The 23,478-nt window shown below is 32.6% G+C and overlaps 3 protein-coding genes across 5 annotated transcripts in view; 1 reads left to right on the forward strand and 2 right to left on the reverse strand.

Moving 5' to 3' along the window:
* Nucleotides 1-5,006, reverse strand: part of LOC126887303 (uncharacterized) — a 46,251-nt gene extending 41,245 nt beyond the window's left edge. Inside the window, exon 1 of the mRNA XM_050654730.1 lies at nucleotides 4,894-5,006. Coding sequence (XP_050510687.1) covers nucleotides 4,894-4,938 — 45 coding nt within the window. The 5' untranslated portion in view covers nucleotides 4,939-5,006. The remainder of the gene's footprint in view (nucleotides 1-4,893) is intronic.
* LOC126887302 (chondroitin sulfate N-acetylgalactosaminyltransferase 2) overlaps nucleotides 1-23,478 on the forward strand; it is a 1,014,890-nt gene that overhangs the window by 747,800 nt on the left and 243,612 nt on the right. The gene's annotated exons all lie outside the window — the stretch shown is intronic.
* On the reverse strand, nucleotides 8,309-21,628 carry LOC126887307 (uncharacterized). Its single transcript, XM_050654734.1, has 4 exons — nucleotides 21,522-21,628; nucleotides 15,842-16,073; nucleotides 13,591-13,838; nucleotides 8,309-8,541 (listed from the first exon to the last, which is right to left on the reverse strand). The coding sequence occupies exons 1-4, from the start codon at nucleotides 21,564-21,566 to the stop codon at nucleotides 8,353-8,355; spliced, it is 714 nt and encodes a 237-aa protein (XP_050510691.1). The 5' UTR covers nucleotides 21,567-21,628; the 3' UTR covers nucleotides 8,309-8,352.

The raw sequence follows: 23,478 nt of genomic DNA on the forward strand, positions 1-23,478 counted from the left end.
CGCTGGATTGGCCATGTTAAACGGATATTGGAGACTGAAACACCAAAGCATATAATGAGGCAGGCACCAGTAGGGAGAAGATCAAGCAAGGAACAAAACAGAATGGCGGAAAATCCTACAACAAGCCAGGACCCAAAAACGGTTGTCGAGCTACTGACGATGATGACGATATCTTTTGAATGTCGTTTAAACATAATTTTAAGTATATTACAAATTTTATTTCCATATCAGTCATAGTCATAGTCAGATCGTCAAATTCAACTTGTCTCTCGAATATGTGATATGGGCCATTCCACGAACATACGCCTGTTTTGGATTACTTCGACAACGAATATTTTACTGTGCACAATAAGAAGAACGAAAGTAAATTGCAAAAAACATTGTTGTTTATTGGAATAATTATTAGCGCCATTTACTTTCGTACTTCTTATGCTGCACAGTAAAATATTCGTTGTCGAAGTAATCCAAAACAGGCGTATGTTCGTGGAATGGCCCATACGACAGTTACATATAGGAAGGTCAAAAATGAAAAACCCTTTTCAATTTCGTTGCAACACGAAACTACAGCCGCATCATTATTCCAGTTCAATCAGAGAGTGCAGCAAGCACCTCTACCGCTTTCGAAACTTATTAGTCTCTCATCAGGAGATTTTTTTTACATATAGGAAGAGCTTATCTTCTAACAAATAAATCATTACAGATTGCCGTCTATGCCGGTGACATCAAAATTATGTCTCACAAAACGGAAGAGGACGGAATAGTTTGGAGGTGGTCAAGGCTCGCTTTGTGCTGTAGTGCCATTAGAGAGAGAGAGAGAGAGAGAGAGAGAGAGAGAGAGAGAGAGAGAGAGAGAGAGAGAGAGAGAGAGAGAGAGAGAGAGAGATAATTTATTTAAAAAATACGGGGAAAACGAAGTATTGGAAGAAGACGCATATCCTGGCTCAATAATCTGAAAAAGTGCTACTTTAGAGCTACAATCTTAAAAGTGAAAATAGCTGTGATGATTACTAACCTCCTTAGAGGAGACGGTACCCAGAGAATAGAATTTATTTTAATATTCATTTTCGATTTTGCGTCCAATGACCGTTTGGTGATTAAAAATTTTATAAAACGGACAACTCGTAAGGGCGACAGTTCGTAACAGCGACACTTCGTAACGGAGACAATTTGTAACTATACAAATTCGTAACGGACAATTCGTAACGTCAAAATTGAATTATTCTATTTGTTTTTGTTAACGTGGAAACTAACTGTTATTACAGTTATAATTGAAATTATGTTTATATCAATTTAACGAATCAGTATCAGGATAAACTTTTTTAAGGCATTTCATATTTCGTGTTTCAGAATATATTAAGTCTTTACACAAACAAATATTTAAATACATACAAACTTTTAACAATATTTTTAAAAGTTTACCGCTTTTATTGTTCCTTAAATTTGCTGAAACCTAGACAAAGGAATAATGAAGTTATGCGTGAAATCTTTAAGCCGACAACCGTCTTTAGACATTCCCAACTTTCTAAGTAAACATTTTGAAAAGGAAAGATTATAGTTACCTGTTATTATAATAAACCTTGTGATTGGTTATATGGTTGGGATGGTTAGGGTATTCAATTAACGGTTATAGTTGATAAGAGGAATGACTTTTAACACCTTAATAATTGGTTTATATACTTTTATTATATTCTGAGACACGAAATATGAAATGCCTGAAAAAAGTTTATCCTGATACTGATTCGTTAAATTGATAAATGTAATTTCATTTATAACAACTGTAACACCAGTTAGTTTCCACGTTAACAAAAATAAACAGAATAATTAAATTTGAACGTTACGAATTGTCCGTTACAAATTGGAATGGTCACGAACTGTCGCTGTTACGAACTGTCCCTTACCATTGGTCCGGTTACGAACTGTCGCGTTACTAGATGTCATGGAACCACCGCAGACATATCCTATGTCTGCGACATATCTCTAAACTATCAAGTCAACTATGTCACCGCAGACATTCGGATATAATTAAGTCTCTTTGTAAAGACAATTAAGTCGACTTCACTAAGTAACAAGACATTTGCTCAGCGCACATACATATACACACTACACATTACACTACAATCTGATTGCGAAATCAACTGTACCGTGCCATGCCAATGACCTTAGTTATTAGGATATAAAAGACAAATAAGACAATAAAGCAATAATTAAATTATTCAATCAGATTAAAATTATCTTTTAACTGTACATAATTACAATAATATTTTTAGTCTGGGCTGGTTATCGGAGAATAGGCCATTTTGGGGAAAAGTTATTTACCAGCAATTTTATTGCTGGAATCGAATCTTATGCTTGTATATATTAATAATATAGATATGCAAAGTCCGCAGATAGTGTGCTACTTTTTTTATAAACAAAATGGCGCCCGAAAATCGTGTTTTTTTCAATTTTTGCTCTATAACTTTAAAGATTTTAACTTTAGACCAAAATAAAAAATTCTTTAACTTTAGACACCCAAATAAAAATTCACCGCAATTAAATTCTGCATAGAGACGTGTTTTTTCCGATTTACTTCGACGAAAACTTTCCCCGGAAAAGCGGGTTTCTCCAACCAAATCTTTAATTTTCAACTAAACTTTTATATAAGTAGTTGTTAATCAATAATTAAATAACTTGGTAACATAAAATCCCTTTCCGTATGTATTATAATTCCAGAAGCCGATGGAAATTGAGTGAACAGTTTAGCAACAATTGAAATGTTAATTAAAAATTTACGGTCACTATACTAACGACAATAATTAAGACGCATAAGAATAACTATGATTTTTTCATAAACAGACACTATACCTATCTAATGTACTTTACAGAATTGAAATTGGACTATTTAAGCGGCCTCAGGAATATTTTAAAATTATAAACAATTTTTGGCTTATAAACAAATAGAATATTTCGGGAAATATTAAACTGAATTAAATTGTGAAAACGGTATTCGAAAGCTGGCTGCAGGATGCTTCTTCTAAAAGAAAAAACGTTTAATTATGACGAGTGGTTCCTGAGATACAACCGGTCAAAGTTGACCGAAATTTACGGCAAAGATATAAACAATATCTTCATAATTTTCAAAGCATCACCTTTTTATATTTGTCTTCTTTCTCCACACCAATTTTCATAACTTTCAAATCCTCATAACATATATTATTATAATAAAAACTATCGATAATACGTGTGAAAATTGCCAAAAATAGCAAAATTCCAATCAAAAATTAGGTTGGAGAAAATGTAACCCTCAAAGTTCAAAATCGGTATACGTTAAAAAAATGCATTTTCAGGGCTTCCCATGGAGCAACTTCCTTCATTCTTTTTTTGTTTCCAAGTAACTCGAGTAGAGCCATCGAACTAACGCATTATTAAATGTCAAACTTGCTTTTGTTTTGTTATAATAAATTAATTTATTTATTATAACACAATATTTTAATTTGTTTAAATAAAAATTGTTTAAATAATTATACAGCTTTCAAATGAGAATATTTATGTTTTTAACTTTAAAAGGTACACTTGTAGTAAGTTTATCTAAAAAAAGCCTACAACTGTAAAAAAAATATTATTGTCTGTTCTTATAAATAAATTAATCTATTATAACAAAACAAAAGCAAGTTTGACATTTAATAATGCGTTAGTTCGATGGCTCTACTAGAGTTATTAGGGAACAAAAAAAGAATGAAGGAAATTGCTCCATGGGAAGCCGAGAAAATGCATTTTGTTAACGTATACCGATTTTGAACTTTGAGGGTTACATTTTCTCCAACCTAATTTTTGATTGGAATTTTGCTATTTTTGGCAATTTTCACACGTATTATCGATAGTTTATATTATAATAATATATGTTATGAGGATTTTAAAGATTAAAAAATTGGTGTGGAGAAAGAGGACAAAAATAAAAACGTGATGGTTTGAAAATTATGATCCTATTGTTTATATCTTTGCCGTAAATTCCGGTCAATTTTGATCGATTGTATCTCAGGAACCACTCGTCATAATTAAACTTTTTTTCTTTTAGAAGAAGCGTCCTGCCACTGTCTTTCGAATACCGTTTTCACGATTTAATTTAGTTTAAAATTTCCCGAGATATTCTATTTGTTTATAAACCAAAAAATTGTTTATAAATTTAAAATATTTCTGAGGCCGCCTAAATAGTCCAATTTCAATTCTGTAAATTACATTAGATAGGTATAATGGCTTTTTATGAAAAAATCATAGTTATTCTTATGCATCATAATTATTGTCGTTATTATAGCCACCGTAAATTTTTAATTAACATTTTAATTGTTGCTAAACTGTTCATTCAATTTTCATAGACTTCTGGAATTATAATATATACGAAAAGGGCTTTTACGTTACCAATTTATTTAATTATTGACTAACAGCGACTCATCTAAAAGTTTAGTTGAAAATTAAAGATTTTGTTGGAAAAACCCGCTTTTTCCGGGGAAAGTTTTTGTCGAAGTAAATCGAAAAAAACACGTCTCTATGCAGAATTTAATTGCGGTGAATTTTTATTTGGGTGTTTTTGGTCTAAAGTTAAAATCTTTGGAGTTATAGAGCAAAAATTGAAAAAAACACGATTTTCGGGCGCCATTTTGTTTATAAAAAAAGTAGCACACTATCTGCGGACTTTGCATATCTATATTATTAATACATACAATAATAAGATTCGATTCCAGCAATAAAATTGCTGGTAAATAACTTTTCCTTGTATTTTGCTAATTAGCCCAGAGTATTTGTATGTTTCTTTTTAAAACTTTAAAAAAGACAACTTAAGTTCATTCCTAAGAAATTATTTATTTATAATAATAATTAAAATTTTTAATTTGAGTTTAAACATGTAATTTTACTTACTGATGCCAAAATAATAGCGCAGAAGAAGAGTGTGAGCTTGGTCATCTTGTTTCAATATTAGTCGGTAGGTACTGTAACTAACACTAGAGATTCTCAATTTATACTTTTGTTATTAGATTATCAATCCCGATAAACTACATAGGTACATACTAAGAAATCTCCAATATGGAATTCTATATCATTATTTATCACTTGAGTTCTTGGTTTTACAGTTTGGATTTTTGGATTCATAAGTATGAGTTATATTAATTGTTATAATTGTATTTAAATCAATACCTTGAAAATCTACGACGCTCTATGCATCTAAACAACTATACTGCCGTGCTTAGCTTAAAAGTGGTATCTCCAATTTTGTGCAAAATGGAGTTATGATGTTATACATATAAATATTTACATTCTACATCATTTTTCTTAACATAGAAGTTGTAAAAGCTTATAAAAATAAAAATATATTGTTAAAAAAATTGTGGTATGTACAACAAAACAGCGCAGTAATAGTCTTAAACTAGTCCGTTCTTTAACGGTAAAATATTGCAAAACCTCTAAATTTTAAAGAACCGCTTGGATTGACATGAAATTTGGCATACACGTAGCTAACAAGCCAAAGAAAAAAAGTGATATTGTGCTGATATGTGCTTTTGCACTGGGGGTGGTTTTCACCCCCTCTTGGAAGTGAAAAAATATTCGTCCAAAGAAAGTCAGGAAATGGATAAACTGGCTTATTTTAAGTAACTTTTCTTCTATAGAGTTTTTTCACTAAGTCAATACTTTTCGAGTTATTTGACAGTGAATATGTTCATTTTTTCAACAAAATAACCACGCTTTTAGGCGGTTTTTCGTAAATAACTCAAATAGTAAGTATTTTGTCGAAAAAACATTTTTACCAAAAATATAGCCTGTAAAAAATTTAAAAACATGGTGTATATATCACGTCTCTACACCTAGTAAAAGCATAGTTATAGCTAATGAAAAATAGGTTCATATTCTTCAAATTCCAAATGGAGTACTTTAACCTGAAATAACCAAAAATTAAGCACATTTCGGGGAAAATTCATTACAACTTATTTAAAGTGTTTAAAAAAATCTTCATTTTTGTTTTATAAAAAAAATTTCTAACATCAAAACATATTTCAATAAAAACATATTAAAAACGCATCATGTACATATCTCCACCATACTGTGGGTTTAAATTTTGTTTAGAAATGATATTAGTTTCGAAATCCTCCATAAATATATTAGCCAATAATTATTTCCCATTGAAAATAGTTGATTATAAAAATGCCACAAAGAAATAGCTTCATAACAACATTATTCATCCATGTTGGAGTCAAAGGTCAGGCCAATAACGCTACACACGTCCCGACCCGACAGATTTTAGCCCTAACAGTCGGGCTGTTAGAATAGCGACCAAATCGGTCAGTCCGACAGTCGGGCTGACAAATTTTTCTATGATTTTGTTCCAGTAAGCATTTATTATACACTTCGTTTACTGATTTTTAGTAGGATTTCTCCTCCTGCTTTTATTTCCTCAGTAAAGAGTCCATTCTCACCAAGCGATCGACGGTTGTTCATTTCCTTTAATGGTGCTCTTACTTCTGACACTGTGATGGGTAAAGATCCCTGATCTATGAGAGTGATTACTCGTGTTGGGAAATTGTCTTGTTGTCTTTGGCTGGTTTAGAGATCTTTATAAAACTCTTTAGTTTAGTTGATGAAATAATATATGTCATAACAATGTACTTAAATTATATTTTTCCAACCATGGTAACTAACTCTGTTTTTCTTTTTCAGGTGAGTCAATCTGATAAACATTTCTAAATAATCATGCTACTAAATTGTAAGTAAATTTTTTGTATAATATGTAGGTACTTTGTTTGCATGTTTATTCCGTTATAAAATGTACAGATATACACAGAGTTAATCAAAAGTCTGGAATCACCGATTATCTCGCCTCCAATAGACGCTAAAATGCCAGATTTACCTTTTTTGTGATATCATAGTCATTTTGGTATTTAAGTACAACCACCTGTATATTTTACCTTTATGGAAATCTCTACTTCAATATAAGTTCAACTGTATACAATACCTTCGATTTCATGTAGTCAGAAACATCTTAAAAATATAAAACAAATAGTCTAGAGTCTAGTGGTTTCTAATGGTCTCATAAATTTTGGATTGAAAGTATGTACTACTAAATTTGAACACAATACTTAAACGTTTACTACATTGCTAAATTAATATATGTATACCTAATCAAGTGTTCAAAATGTTCTTCGTTGTTAATTTGACAGTATCGTAATCGATGGTAGAATACGTTTATTATATTTCTCTATATTTCTCTAGAAATTAATATGAATTTATAGATAAATCTTTGATCTAGCTTTACACATTTGCTGGTTTATTTTTATAAATTCTGCATTTCAAGTAGCCCCAATAAAAATAATCTTTAGGAGAAGAACAACTCTTCAATCTAATAGTACATAAAATAATATTAAAAATATTACTCTACATCCCACCAGATTGAAAGCAATGGGAACCTTCTCTGGTTACACCTCCGAGGCTTCTAAAATTTGCTAATCAAAACGGATGCTGAGAATAAAGAAGATGAGGGAATTTTACAATTTATAATTCACGTCCCATCTGCTCAGCGTGGTAAAGTTCCAACGAGAATGGTCCCTTCGTACTCCAATTAGAGTAAACATGTAAATAAAAAATGAATAACCATTTTCAATTTCGTTGCAACACGAAACTACAGCCACAATATATTGAAAATGGTTATTCATTTTTTATATACATGTTTACTCTGCTTGGAGTACGAAGGGAACCATTCTCGTTGGAACTTTACCGTGCTGAGCAGATGGGACGTGAATTATAAAATGTAAAATTCCCTCATCTTCTTTAGTCTCAGCATCCGTTATGGCTTGCAAATTTTAGAAGCGTCGGAGGTGTAACCAGAGAAGGTTCCCATTGCTTTCAATCTGGTGGGACATAGAGTAATATTTTTAATATTATTTTATGTGCTATTGGATTGAAACTTAGTCTTTTGCTAGCAGTTGCCGCTAGGGCATCCCTGCCATTTCGTTCGTTACAATCCGTAACTGCACGCCGGGGTTTGTCCTGTTTAGGTCAGAGAGAGCAGCATATGTGCCTCCTGATGAGAGACTAATAAGCTTCGAAACCGGTAGAGGTGCTTGCTGCACTCTCTGATTGAACTGGAATAATGATGCGGCTGTAGTTTTGTAATGCAGAGAAATTGAAAATGGTTATTCATTTTTGATATTCTTTAGGGTTCAAGTCGGGTGAACGAAGAGGCTCTTAAATACTACCTAATCTACCAATCCGTCGTCCGGGAAATATCTGATCTAAATAGAGCATATTCACTGACTATGATATGAACTCTTATTAAAATGATATCTAAGTTCTTTATTTTATTTATTTAATAAAACAGCGTCTTACAATTTAAGAAGTTGCACAAATGATCACTTTATTTAAGAGTTTTCCAGCGCTGGTACAAAAGGGATCTACTTGACTGGCAACGCATTGCTTGCCTGATACAGCAAAAGCATTAGCAGCATCAACGACAGGTTGAAAATCGTTTTTCACAGCATCGGGCACCTTTGTTGCAACCTTAAGTATATCTGAGATAACCTGAAAAAATGATTAGACTGTAATTAGAAAGTATTTACTAAGTGGCTAGAAATCATTTTAACCATTGTAATTTTTTTGTTTTATTACAATTTGTTATACAGGCTTATTTTGGCAAAAACAGTAAATAATTAGAGCCACATTAGTTTTGGTTTTCGAACTGTATTCATTTTACTGTTATAATTTCGAAAGGAAGTTCCAAAAACATTTGAAAATATTAAGAACAGAAAATCTGGAGGTAAAGATGGAATACCAAACAAATTTCTGAAATATTGTGGAGTAGCAGTGGCAGAACAATAAACAGTATTAGTTAACAAAATGCATTATCATCATCATTCTCCTTGCCTTATCCCTATGCGGGGTCGGCTTCCCTAATTGCATTTCTCCACACAATTCTATCTTAGGTCATATCAATGTCAATCACTTTTACGAACATGTCCTACCTTATCGTCTCTCCCCAGGTCTTCTTGGGTCTTCCTCTCCTACTCCTTCCAGGAATCTGCACTTCAGCTATTCTTCGTATTGGGTGATTAACGTCTCGACGTTGAACATGACCAAACCATCTTAACCTATGCTCTCTCATTTTGGCATCAATTGGTGCCACACCTAGACTTCCCCTAATACACTCATTTCTAATGTTATCCTTCTTTGTCACTCTACTCATCCATCTAAGCATTCTCATTTCCGCCACATGCATTCGTTGTTCCTCTTTCTTCTTCAATGCCCAACATTCAGTTCCGTACATCATAGCCGGTCTTATTGCTGTTTTATAGAATTTTACCTTCAGCTTCATTGGAATTTTTCTGTCACACAAAACACCACTCGCTTCTTTGTACTTCATCCATTCAGCCCTAATTCTACTTCATGCATCTCCATCTATTTCTCCATTACTCTGTAATACCGATCCCAGGTACTTAAAACTATTGCTTTTTACAATCAGTTCACCATCCAAAGATACCATTTTATTTGTAGTAACTCCATCTTTAAATGAACATTCCAAATACTCTGTTTTTATCCTACTAAGTTTTAAACTTTTTCTTCCAGAGATTGCCTCCACTGTTCCAGTTTTTGTTCTAAATCTCTTTCACTATTTCTTACTAACACAACATCATCAGCATACATTAAGCACCATGGAATGTTACCCTGCAGTTTCGCTGTTATCTGGTCCAAAACTAATGAGAATAAATACGGACGAAGCACAGAGCCTTGGTGCAATCCTACTTTCACATGAAATTTATCAGTCTCTCCCACACCTGTCCTAACATTAGTCGTTACTCCCTCATACATATCCCTCACAATCTTTACATATTCACCAGGGACTCCTTTCTTATTGAGTGCCCACCACAGAATCTCTCGAGGAACTCTATCGTATGCTTTCTCGAGATCAATGAATACCAAATGAGCGTTTGTTTCTTTACTCTTATATTTTTCCATCAACTGACTTATAATGAAACTGCATCTGTTGTTGATCTGCCCTGCATAAAGCCAAATTCATTCTCGGATATTTCGGTTTCTTCACGTATCCGTCTATCAATTACTCTTTCCCATATTTTCATGGTGTAGCTAAGCAGTTTTATAGCCCTGTAGTTTGTACATTGTTGTATATCTCCCTTGTTTTTTAAACAGGTACCAGTATACTGGTACCTGTTATACATAATTCTATTAAATATACCTGCTAGCCACCTTGTTCCTGTCTCTCCCAATGCTCTCCATACTTCCCCAGGAATATCGTCTGGTCCTACCGCTTTTCCTTTCTTTATTTTTTTAAGCGCTTGAGCCACTTCCTCTTTTGTTATTTTGGTGACCATTGCTGCTACTGTCTCCGTTGACTCTACAGGCTGTCTGTCAAATTCTTCATTTAATAAGTTGTCAAAGTACTTTCTCCATCTCTTTTTGACATCCCTTTCGTGAACTAGTATTTTATTATTTTCATCTCGGTTATATCTAATCTGATTAAAATCTTTTGCTTTCTTTGCTCTCTGTTTGGCTACTTTATATATCTTCGTTTCGCATTCCCTGGTATCAAGTTGATCGTATAGTTTTGAATACGCTTCTGCTTTGGCTTTTGCTACTGCTACTTTCGCTTCCTTTTATTCAACTTTAGTTTTCCAACTATTAGTTAACAAAATTATTAAACACAAAAAAATACCGGAAGAATGGAAACCGAAATACTATCCCAAAACTTACAACTCAAATTCTACAAGCACTAATGAATGAGGAATACGTTCAGCAGATTAACAATCGGGTTTCCGTACTGAAATATCGTGTACAGGTGCAATAAGCAAATTACTGAGAAATCACTAGAGTATAATGGACCAGCGTTTTTATGTCTCATTGACGTTAAGAAAGCATATAATGACAAAGTAAAACTCAAAGATGTAACTCATCTAGTGTATAATAGAGAAGTTCTTTTAGATATTATAAAAACTATTAAAAACCTTTACCAAAACAACAAAATAACATCAAAAGAGAAGGCAAAATAAGTTGGAAGTATATTTCTCAGGATAGCGATCTATAAAGGCAGTTCGAAGAGAATTATGTCCAAAAATCAATGATAGAAAAATAAGAAGAAGCAGAAGAATATATAGCCTTCTTCTTCTTCATGAACCATGTCTTTTCAGAACGTGGGTTACCATCATAGCTATCTTAATTTTATTCACTGCCACCCTAAATAGCATGTTTGTATCAACACCATACCAATCTCGCAAGTTCTTCAACCATGAGATTCTTCGTCGACCTGGACTATTTTTCCTTGCATAATATTTTGTAGCAACCTATATTTGGGACCTCTCATTACATGTCCCAAATACTCCAGCTTCCTCTGCTTGATGCTTTTTATAATCTCAGTAGTCTTGCTGAGACGTTCTAGTACATATTGTGGAGTTTCGAATCTTCTCCACCCAGGAAACTTTTAAAATTCTTCTAAAGCACCACATTTCGACAGCCTCAAGGCGATTTAGATCGATTTTATTCACACTTCAGGACTCGATACCATAAAGTAAGACCGAGAACACGTAGCAGCGAAGTAGGCGAATCCTCAATGCCAATTTTAGGTCTGTGTTACACAACACCTTGGATATCCTTCTAAAAGCGGCTCTAGCCTACTCGATCCTAGATCAAATTGCGCCGTGACTTTCTACGTTACAATTTAATTGCTCCAAGGTATCCAATATATTTATTCAATATATATCCAATATAAAGTTTCCATTCCTCTACTTCAAAAACCTAATCAGACTTTATGCTCTTCTGACAAAGATTCTTCTGAAACTCTATCTTTAGCATTTTCACAGGTTTTTACTAAAGAATCGAATGGTGGTAATCTACCTCCTATTAGGTGTAACCGTGTCGGTGCATCCTTACGGCAAGTCGAATTTACAGTGGATCATGTCAAACAGCACTTAATGAAACTTCGCACATCCGCTTCACCTGGTTTAGATGGTTTAACACCAAAACTATTAAAAAGATGCGCAGATACACTTGCAATACCTTTAACGTTAATTATGCAGACTTCTTTTATCCAGAATTCCTTACCCCCTAATTGGAAATTAGCATCGGTCACTCCTATTTTTAAAAAAGGCAACAAACTCGATCCCAACAATTATCGTCCGATTAGCTTACTACCAGTAGTTAGCAAAGTCATGGAAGCCATTGTTTCCGAGGAGATGACTAAATTCCTTCTCCAAGAAAATGTTATTCCAACACAACAACATGGATTTGTTTCTGGTCGCTCTACTCTAACCAATCTCCTACATTGTGTTAACGACTGGACGTCATCTATTAACAGTTCACAGCCGGTCGACGTTGTTTATCTAGATTTCTCTAAAGCCTTTGACCGTGTTCCTAAGCGCAGACTTCTACATAAGCTAGAACATTTCGGAGTTCGCGGTACTTTATTATGTTGGATTGATGATTTCCTGACAGATCGACATTACAAAGTTAGAGTTGGCGAATCTTTCTCACAGGACAGGTTAGTGGAAAGTGGAGTGCCGCAGGGTTCTGTCCTTGGACCTCTGCTTTTTACGGTTTATACCAGCGATGTTCCTTCCTATGTTTCAAGTAAAATATCGTTATATGCTGATGACACAAAAATATATGCCAATCCTATCACAAACCAGTTAGCCCTCCAAAGAGACTTGAAATCTATTTTTACTTGGTGTTCCCAGTGGTTACTACCCTTAAACACAGAAAAATGTGTAGTGCTTAGAATTGGTAAAAACAATCCACTTGTGCCGTACTTCGTTAACGGACAACCATTAGATTCAGTGTTCTCGTATAACGACCTCGGTGTTATTGTAAACAGCAGCCTAACGTGGTCCGACCATATTCAGTCTATTTGTAAACGTGCGAACTCCAGACTATATCTTATTCGGAGGTGTTTTTCGAGAGCTTCAATGCAGTCATTCTGTAAACTTTACACTATTTACATAAGACCGATTCTTGAATATGCTGGCCCAACGTGGTATCCTGATTTGGTTCGAGACAAAATTTTGTTGGAAAACGTCCAAAGAAAAGCCACTCGAATTCCATTGGGACTGAGAAGACCTTCCTATGAAGAAAGGCTCAGTATGGCCCACCTAACTTCTTTTGGACTTCGCCGACAACGCGGCGACTTAATAACCACATTTAAAATATTAAAATTTAATTTCGGAAATCTCGACGAAATTTTTACAATCAATCAAGATGAACGCCTTAGAGGTCACCAATTTAAACTGAAAAAAGAGAACTTTTGTACGAGACCAAAACAGAATTTTTTACCAAATTTTCGATATTTGGAATAACCTGGATGATAACATTGTCTCAGCCCCCTCTACCAACACATTTAAAAACAGACTTGACAGTTTTCTATTATAGTTAAAATATTTTTTTATGTAAACCCAAATTGTATCTTTTTTTTGTTGTTTTTTTTTTTTTATTGTATTTACTAGTAGGTTACTTATGTAATTTCTTTGTTTTTGGGCATAATAGGGACTTGTCCCTCTGCCCTTGTTTATGTATAATAATAATAATAATAATATAGCCAGTTACCGCAAACTTAACAAAAAGTTTACTCACCTGAACAACACAGAGAAGAGCTTGTTGATCAGTTCCTTGGCATTGATCAATTTCGTTGGCGGCTTTTTTGGCCTCTTCATGGATACCAGATAGATCTTTAAGCAAAGGTGCGACAGTCTTAACCAAAGCGACGAGATCGTCCTTTATGCATTTACCGACGCCTGCTACGAAATTGACGCGAAGTGCCATGATGCCATTTTCTTGTTCTTCGATGCAAGAAATCAATTTCTTTACAGAATCAGTGCTTTCTAAAAACAATTAAAAAAAAAACAATATAAAAAAATTCTGAAATAATTTTTTTGAAAAGGATTTGCAGAATTTTGAATATAGAAACATTTATTATAATTTAGTTATTTATTTTATTTTATTTGAATTTATTTTATTTCATATTAATGTATTTTTAATTTATTTTAATTTAATTTCTTTTAAATTTAAGTTTTTTTAAGAATGATGTTTATATTGGATTTAGTCACAATTACTGATGTAATTTAATTAACTAATATTCTGAAGTTTCGATTTCCACTTCAGAAATCGTTCTCGAAAAAAAGAAAAAGAAAATTCTTATGAACAATTCTGGGAAGATTTTACAACCTGAATTATTTAGATTATATATTTCTTTTCATACAATGAAATTTTGGTCTCGATCTCATGGACTATGGTAATCGGAGGTTGAAAAAAAAAATTGTTGAACAATGATGTTCTTGCCCTAGGAGTATAAAATCCTGACTGTTTTTGTGTGTTATTTTATGTTAGTTTATTTGCGTACCTAATACACAGAGTGGGTTTTATGTATGGAAACACTCAGTTATCTCGGAAACGGCTTGCACGATTTTTTAGATTTTGGTGGGTAGGGGTTTTCTAATGCGACCGATATTGTAGTGGTAATTACATTGTTGTCAGATCTTCCGTTTTTCTGGAAATCTAATGAACTTTCTTATTTCAAATGGAACACCTTGTATATTTTTATGTTTTGAAGTACTTAACAAATACTGATTATTTTCCATGTTATATTCCCTATACCTAAATGCCATAATTTCTGAATTACTGCTAAATTTATAAAAAAATTAAACAAATTATAAAAGTCAATTTTTGTCGGCCAGTTTACACATCATTTTAGATTCCTTGGATCATTGGGAACAAAAAAGGTCTTTTTTAATTTTTCTCTAAAGTTAATCGTTTTCGAGTTATAAACAATTTAAAACTGAAAAAAAAAACACGAAAAATGACGATTTTCGAGGTTTAAAAACACAAATAAAAAATATTATTTTTGAAACTACGAAGTGCCTATATTCAAGTTCACACCTTTTTTTATCAGCTACCGATAAGTGATTTGGGGTTGTTTTTTTATAAAACATTGTTTCTTAATTATTAATAAAGTGGATGTGAGAGGAAGGGCGATCAGGATACATTAACAATTAAAAAACAATGTTTTATAATAAAACAACCTCAAATTGCTTATCAGTAGCTGATAAAAAAAGGTTTAAGCTTAAACTTTTCTTTGTAGTTTCAAAAATAATATTTTTATTTGTGTTTTTGAACCTTGAAAATCGTCATTTTTCGTGTTTTTTTTTTCAATTTTAAAATGTTTATACCTCGAAAAGGATTAACTTTAGAGAAAAATTATAAGAGACCTTTTTTGTTCCCAATGATCCAAAGAACCTAAAATGGTATGTATCCTGGCCGACAAAAATTGACTTTTATAATTTGTTTAATTTTTTTTTTAAATAAATTTTGCAGTAACTCCTAAAGTATGGCATTTAGGTATAGGAAATGTAACATGAAAAATAATCATTATTTCTTAAGGACTTCAAAACGTAAAAAATATACAGGGTGTTCCATTTGAAATAAGAAAGTTCATTAGATTTCCAGAAAAACGGAAGAACTAACAACAATGTAATTACCACTATAATATCGACCGTATTAGAAAACCCTTACCCACTAAAACCTATAAAAATCGTGCAAGCCGTTTCAGAGATAATTGAGTATTTCCATACATAAAACTCACTCTGTATATCGTAGATGAGATTCTTGAAAAAATTTAATTTTTAATTTTGTTCATGGTTGTGTTGTGTGTTGCATATGTTTTGTCTATGAGATTTTCAATGGTTTCTTGGTCAACTTCCCTTATTCCGCTATTGTTGGTATGTTCTTGTTTTTGACTTCTTGTTTTAGTATTAGAAACCAAAGCCTGTTACATTCTGCTAATTGGTTTGCTTACAAAGTCATATTAAATCTACATATAGGTACTCACGTGCAGCGATTTGATTTAAAATAGGTTCAAGTGCTTCTAAAGCTCTTGTAATAGCCGTTCTTGTATAGTTTAAGACTTTAGTGAGGTACCAATGGTACTTGTCAGCGAAAGTTCCGATGAAATTTGGACCTGTAGTGAAAAGCTCATCAATGAGGCCTTCAATCGTGTGGACGATCTTTTTGACGTCGTCGATGAAATTATCGTCAGCTACTTTGTTTGGCAAAGCGGCAACCTAAAAAAATAACAAAATATATACGAGGTACGAAGCGTAAAGAAGAAGAGACAAGCCACTGAGTAGATGGACTGACCACATAAAGAGAATTATTGGAAATTGTATAAAAGGACAAGGCAGGGTTTACAGCGGGAAAAGCATGCTTAGATCATATTTACATGGTCGAACACCTAATAGAAAAAAATAATGGCCAAAAATAGATCCGACCAAATTTTGTAGATCGTCGTGAAGATATCGAAGTTCCACTATAATTAACCTTGGTACACCGGTAACAGACGGCATAGGTACAATTGTACCTGTTATATATTTTCTTAAAAATTCCTTCATCTAAAGGAAAATCTTTGTTAGTTTTAAGGTAATGTTACTTATTACTAGCATAACTGGTTAAAACTTGTTTAATATTGCAATAAATAAATAGTAATATTCGGCAATTGGTTCTTCTACGCATTTACAAACAAAGATTAGAAGCCGCTTTTAAGTGACCCCTGTTATATATATCGTAAATTATTGAAATTACTGCAACAATAAACTTGGAAATAGTGGTCGTAAAAAAATTCTAGGAAGGGTAACATTGTCTTGTATTTTAATTGGAGACATAATAGATTTCATCCACATTTAGTTATTTGGTTTTTGTCAATACGTGTATACGTCAAAATTATCATGAGTAATAATAATTTTAAATTTAGTTTACCGAAATGCCGACTGCAGAGGTATACATAGAATAGAATCAACAAAGAAAACTTGTGAGAGATGTGGAATATGGAGTCTCTGCCACTAGTACGTGCAGCAATGTCTCGTGATCCTTTCTCATGCTAAGATTTATAAGATTTGACAACGAAAATACTGGCCAATAACTCAAAAAAGCCGATAAAACTGCACTCATACGAGATACTTGAACAATGTTGAATAAAAATGTGCAACAAGGCTACAAACCATCAAAATGCATAACCATAGATGAAAAACTGTTTCCGTTTAGAGGCCGCACACAATTTACACAATATACAGGGTGTCCCGAAAAGAATGGTCATAAATTATACCACAGATTCTCGGGTCAAAAATATGTTGATTGAACCTCACTTACCTATGTAGAATAGTGCACACAAAAAATTTACAGCCCTTTGAAGTTACAAAATGAAAATCGATTTTTTTTTTCATATATCGAAAACCCTTCGAGATTTTTCATTGAAAATGGACGTGTGGCATTTTTATAGCAGCAACATCTTAAAAAAAAATTAAAGTGAAATTTGTGCACCTCATAAAAATTTTAAGGGGGTTTTGTTCTTTTAAACCCCCCCCAAACTTTTGTGTACGTTCCAATTAAATTATTATTGTGACACCATTAGTTAAACAAAATGTTTTTAAAACTTTTTTGCCTCTTAGTACTTTTTTGATAAGCCAGTGTTTATCGACCTATTTTGAATATTTGTCGAATCCACCACAAATTTGTACGATTATAGAGACCTGTTAATAATCTGAAAATGTATTTATAATTTACATTTTTAGGTATATTTTGAAAAAGAAGCCATACCTCGATAAAAGGTGATTTGTCAAAAAAAGACTAAGAGACAAAAAAGTTTTAAAAACACTGTGTTTAACTAATGGTACCACAATAATAGTGTAATTGGAACGTACACAAACATTTGGGGGGTTTAAAGGAACAAAACCCCCATAGAATTTTTATGTAAATATATGAAAAAGAAGCCGCATCTCGATAAAAACTGACTTATTGAAAAAATAATAAGAGGCAAAAAGGTTTTAAAAACGTTGTGTTTAACTAATCATACCACAATAATGAACTAATTGGAACGTATACAAAAGTATGGGGGGGGGGGGTTTAAGGGAACCAAACCTCCATAAAATATTTATGGGGTGGACAAACTTCACTGTAATTTTGTTTGTAATTTTGTTTTAAGATGTTACGACCATAAGAATAATACATGTCAATTTTCAATAAAAAATCTCCAATAGTTTTCGATATATTGAAAAAAATCGATTTTCATTTTGTAACTTCAAAGGGCTGTAACTTTTTTTATGAGCACATTTTTACTAAGGTAAATTAGGTTCAATCGAACTATTTTTGACCGCAGAGTGTGCGGTATAATTTATGACCAATCTTTTCGGGACACCCTGTATATCTCACAAACCCACTATACATGGTATTTTGGGTTTGTAATCCATTAAATTCCATACAAATTCACCTTTATATTTGAAAAAGAGCAAATGGTTCCCGACAATTTAATGTTGGCGAAAGAACAGTTTTGGATCTGGTCAGGTCTTCTAAAGGTTTTGGGCGAAGTATTATCACAGATAACTTTTTACCAGTTTTGAACTAGCTAAAGTCTAGAATTGATGTCATATGAGGTTAGTGGGCTCAATTAAAAAAAATAAGAGATTTCTACTCATCAATATGAAAGCAAGCAAGACAATAGCTATATTCCAATAGCTGGTTCCACAAATCTTGCATACAATCATGAATGCTCTTATTTGCTAAAGAAAAACAAAGCAGTAGTGTTACTCGCGTCCATGCATATAACAGGACGAGTAGCCGGAAATGATTAAGTCTTAGAGTAAAACTAAAGGGATGTTGATACCATCGATAAAATGCTGGGTGAGTATACGGTCAAACGTCTAAAATTGTTTTGGCTCTTGGCCTTTTTTTATAATATGATTGACGTCACTGGCCTAGCATCCTACATTATATCGATATCGGGAGCACAATCCATTACAAAAAACAAAGGACCAACGCAAGAAGTTTTTGAATGATCTTTCTAAAGATCTTTGTCTTGCTGTAGATACTCTTCCTCAAGTATCTCACAGCATTCGTGGATATACTCCAATAACCGGAAGTTGCCATGTTTATCAAAACGAACCGAAAAAACAACTTAAAACGAGAAAAAGTGTAGTATATTTTCTATCTATGTGCGACACACATTCTTTGTCTAAAACGACATATATGTGTTGCGAAGATCTACACTAACATTCATTTTTGTATAAGTATTTATTATTCATTCTTGTAAAATTGTATATTATTCATTCTTGTAAAAGAACATAAGTATTCAGGTATAATTATAGATAGTAAACTTCTATGGACCAGTCACATTAAGTATGTCAAACAAAGATGTGAAAAGGGAATTAATCTTCTGCGCTTCCTCTCCAAACAGAGCTGGGGCGCGGATAAACAAATTTCCTTAATGTTCTACAAGTCTTATATTCGCTCGATTTTGGATTATGGGTGTACTCTCTATGGTTCTACCTCCAATACGAACCAACTTACTCTTGATCGAATACAATATAGAGCTCTGAAAATATGTCTGGGAGCCATGGCATCTTCACCAAATCATGCCATTCTGGCAGAGTCTCAAGAACTTCCTCTTAGTATTCGAAGACAGTTTTTAGCAAATAAAAGTCTATTAAAATATAGATGTTACAACAGTGATTTGATCGCAAAAATTAACTTTCTTGTAATTGAGAATTTGACAAATCATTATTGGAAAAAGAAAAACTCTCATCCTTTGGCAGATGCATTTATTGGTACAAACTTATTTCAAAATGATATTGTTAAATTTAATCAAATACCATTGTATGCACACAGTTTCGATTCTATAATTGACAAACCTATCACCATATTCCCTCGCTATTTAGATTGTAATATCTTAAACCAATCCATGATAAAATCCATTGTGAATGGTCTCGGGTCGAACTTAACTAAAATATATACAGATGGGTCAAAAACGGAGCTAAATACAGGTTCGGCATTTTTTGTTTCAAATATAAATCATATTGAAAAGTACAGAATCTCAAATTATTTTTCCATTTTTACCGCCAAGTCCTTTGCTATTGAAAAGGCACTAAAATGGTGTGCAACTCAAACATGCACGAATGTGGCAATCATTTCAGACTCAAAATCAGCATTAAAAGCTATTAGCGGTCACCCAATAAACCAATTCCGAAATGCCTTAATTTTGAACATTAAAAAATTAATTATGGATCTTAAAGAAATTAATGTGACTGTTTCGTTTATTTGGACGAAAGAACATTGCAGAGTCGAAGGTAATGAAATTGCGGATATAGCCGTAAAAAGTAGTCACAGTTGCCACCATATTGACAAAGTATTTAATTTAGAAGATTTGAATAATGCTCTCAAACCTAATATCAGAAAGAAATGGGAAACTGATTACAAAAGAATTGCAAATAAATCTACAAACCATTATTTCAGAATTCACCCTACACTTCCAAAAAACATTCCTCATTTCACCTTTAATTATAATAGAGCACACACGTCAGTATTGACTCGTTTAAAATTGAACCATGCTCGCTTTCCATCGCACTTATATAAAATTGGAATACTTAAATCTCTTGTCTGTAGTTGTGACAATATATCCATTGGTGATCTAATTCATACATTTCTAGAATGTCCTCTGAACTCTCAATCTTCTTCAATTCTGTATCAAGAACTAATTCATCACGAGTGTCCATTGCCACTAAATATTACAGCTGTCCTTTCTTCCTCAGATAAAGCGGTACTAGATTCCATCATTAATTTTATCAGAAATTCAAAAATAGCGGTATAGTTTAGAAATAGACAATATGAAAATTTAATGTAATTAAGAATTTACATGTTTTGTGGCAAATAGATTTTGTCTGATGCCAGGATCTCTCTCTCACACACACACACACAACATTCATTTTTGTATTTTGGTTCAAATAAACTCATTTAAATACAAAATGTATTGATATTTTATAACATTCATTTAAAAAAAATACAAGGTACAAATGTACCTATGCCGTTGTTTATGGGGGTAGGAACAATTTAAGCCCCCTGCTGGGAACTGAATAAAGATTTCTTTGTTATATTTGGCTGACGTAATCTACTGGATAAATGTAGAGAGTCACAAAATTTCAAGTCCCTATCTCTTTAACAAAAAAAAGTTATCACAATTTAAAAACTCAAAAGGTACTATTGTACCTGTTGCCGCCCGACGAAGGTTAATAAAAGCAGTAAAAGCGCTCTACAAGAATTACGAAGTAGCTGTCAAAACGGGCAATAGAATATACAGTCCATTTAAGACGACAAAGAGACTTCTACGGGGCTGATCCACATCTCTTACTCTGTTCAAAATATTCCCAGAGAAAAACCCTGAAACGATGGAAAAGAATGTGCGAAGGAATGGGTGAACCAATAAGAAACGAATATATAAATTTGGCTGATGACCAAATATTGATGAAGGCGAAGATGATATCAGTTTTATAATGAGAAAGAATGGGATGGAAATAAGCCTAAAAAAACTGAATACTTAATGACGGAAAATACAGAAATACACTGAGAAAAAAAATTGTGTGCATACACAATAGGTTTCGGCGGTTGGAACGCTCTATCAGCGCCCAAATCACCCAAATTTTATATCAGTGTGTTTTTAAAATATATGTTATACATAAAAGACTATTTACCGAAGCCAAGATAATGGCGCAGAAGAAGAGTGTAATTTTTTTCATTGTGTGTGGACGTACCTTGATACTCTAATAACCTACAAAAATTTACGTATATTTATACTATTTGTTACAAAAATTATCAGTCCTGATAAAGTCCAGTTTTGAATACAATAATCTTGAAGTTCATTATGACCTGATATTGAAATTTAATTAATTCATTCATTATGATATTGAAATCTTTAGGAAAAAGTCCATATTATACAATATGTATCAGAAAAAGAGTCGAAAAAATAATGTAAAGAACTACATACACACAGAAAAGCGCCTAGATTTCAAATATACAATCAGAATATGAACAACAACGAAATCAAAATTAAGAACGGATTGAGCTACTATTAAAAATGAAGTAAAGAATTCCATAAGAACTCTAAATAACAAAAAATCAGGGGTAGAGCCAATCTGAATTAATGAATATTAAAACAATGAAAATTAATTAATTCAATACGGAACAGAGAAATTATCGAAAACGAAATGTTTAGTGACGTTATAAATGTGAACGAAATACCAGAATGATGGCCCAAAACACATATTATTACCTGGACACAAACAGGGAAAATGGAAGAAATACGAAAGTTATAAGATAATTATTGTAGTAGCATTTATGGGAAGGAAATTGATCTCAAATAAAATTGGAGATGATTAGGCAGGATTTACTGGAAGAAGGTGCTGCATAGATCATATATTATACACTCCCACATTTAATTGAGAACGAATGACAAAATACACCGTTACAAGTGGCATTCATCAATTTAAAAGAAGGCATATAACGCAGTTCCCAGAAAACTATGAAAAATTATAAGGTAAGGGTTAAAACCGGCAATAAATACTCAAAATATTTTAATTAATAATTTAATAACTTGATGAAAAATTTTGCAATTTTGAAAAAATTTCGTAAGTGTCTCGAGGAAAGGTGTAGTAATGCGTAGGATTTTTTTCTTTTTCTTCTTCTTATTCTTTTTCTTCTTCTTCTTCTTCTTTTTCTTCTTCTTCTTCTTCTTCCTCTTCTTCTTCTTCTTCTTCTTCTTCTTTTTGTGGAATTTATGGCTTTGGGGAGAGCCAATTAGCTTTAATAATTGTTAGAAATAATATTCATAACATCACAAGTAAATAAAAATACTATAAAATAAAAATTTGTTGTAAATTCGTATTTAAATTCGTATTTTGAAATAGAATCTAACATGCGACTATTCACATTACAGGAGGAATGAAGTGGATGTTGTCTTGGAAAGACGAGACCTTTGAGAATGAAATGGCAGAATAAAAATCACTGAAGACGTTGGCTAAACAATGGAAGGTGGCGACAGCCTCAGAAATGCCAATCAAGTGTCCCAAAATGAACAAATGTTTGAGACAAATCAGAGTCCAAAAATAATTTCAAAGACAATTTTACTGACCATTTGGGATCAACTGAACAATTTAGCTGGTGTCTTCACACAAATACCTACTGTTTTTTTGTCATAATTTCTGTTCTATGTTGTACTGTTATCTTTTCGATGGTAAATTCGTCGGAAAAATGAAAGAATACCCATGCGTCATCGATGATATGCATACGAATCAAATAAAAAATTTCTAGTCAAAACAAAGTCTAAACTATTATAAGTTAATACTGAAAGTAAATGGATGTGACTACTACCTCACCGTACAATTTTTCGCTACGTAAGAATGTGTCAAAAAATTTTTGTAATGTTATTCTTTTTCTGATAATATATATTTATTGGTGATAAATGTTTACTACAGTAATTAATTATTTGATATAGATTAATAATACAAAAATAAAGAGTAAGCAAATATAGTATTATGAATTTCTTCATGTTAAAGTTGCCAGTGGACGTAAATAGTAACAGGAATTTAAAAAATGTCGTTTATGTCAGCTGCATTAAGTGATTAAAATCAAAGTAAACTTAATGAATTCAGA

Source organism: Diabrotica virgifera, chromosome 6 (genome assembly GCF_917563875.1).
Source record: "Diabrotica virgifera virgifera chromosome 6, PGI_DIABVI_V3a".
In the NCBI taxonomy this organism is placed as follows: Eukaryota; Metazoa; Arthropoda; class Insecta; order Coleoptera; family Chrysomelidae; genus Diabrotica; species Diabrotica virgifera.

What these genes read in the sequence shown, in the direction of transcription:
- LOC126887307 (XM_050654734.1), bottom strand. Translation starts at nt 21,566, where the DNA reads ATGAAAAAAATTACACTCTTCTTCTGCGCCATTATCTTGGCTTCG. An exon ending in TTTAAATCAAATCGCTGCAC is followed by an intron (nt 13,839 to 15,841) that starts GTGAGTACCTAT and finishes AATTGTTTTTAG; the next exon opens with AAAGCACTGATTCTGTAAAG. An exon ending in CTCTTCTCTGTGTTGTTCAG is followed by an intron (nt 8,542 to 13,590) that starts GTGAGTAAACTT and finishes TCATTTTTTCAG; the next exon opens with GTTATCTCAGATATACTTAA.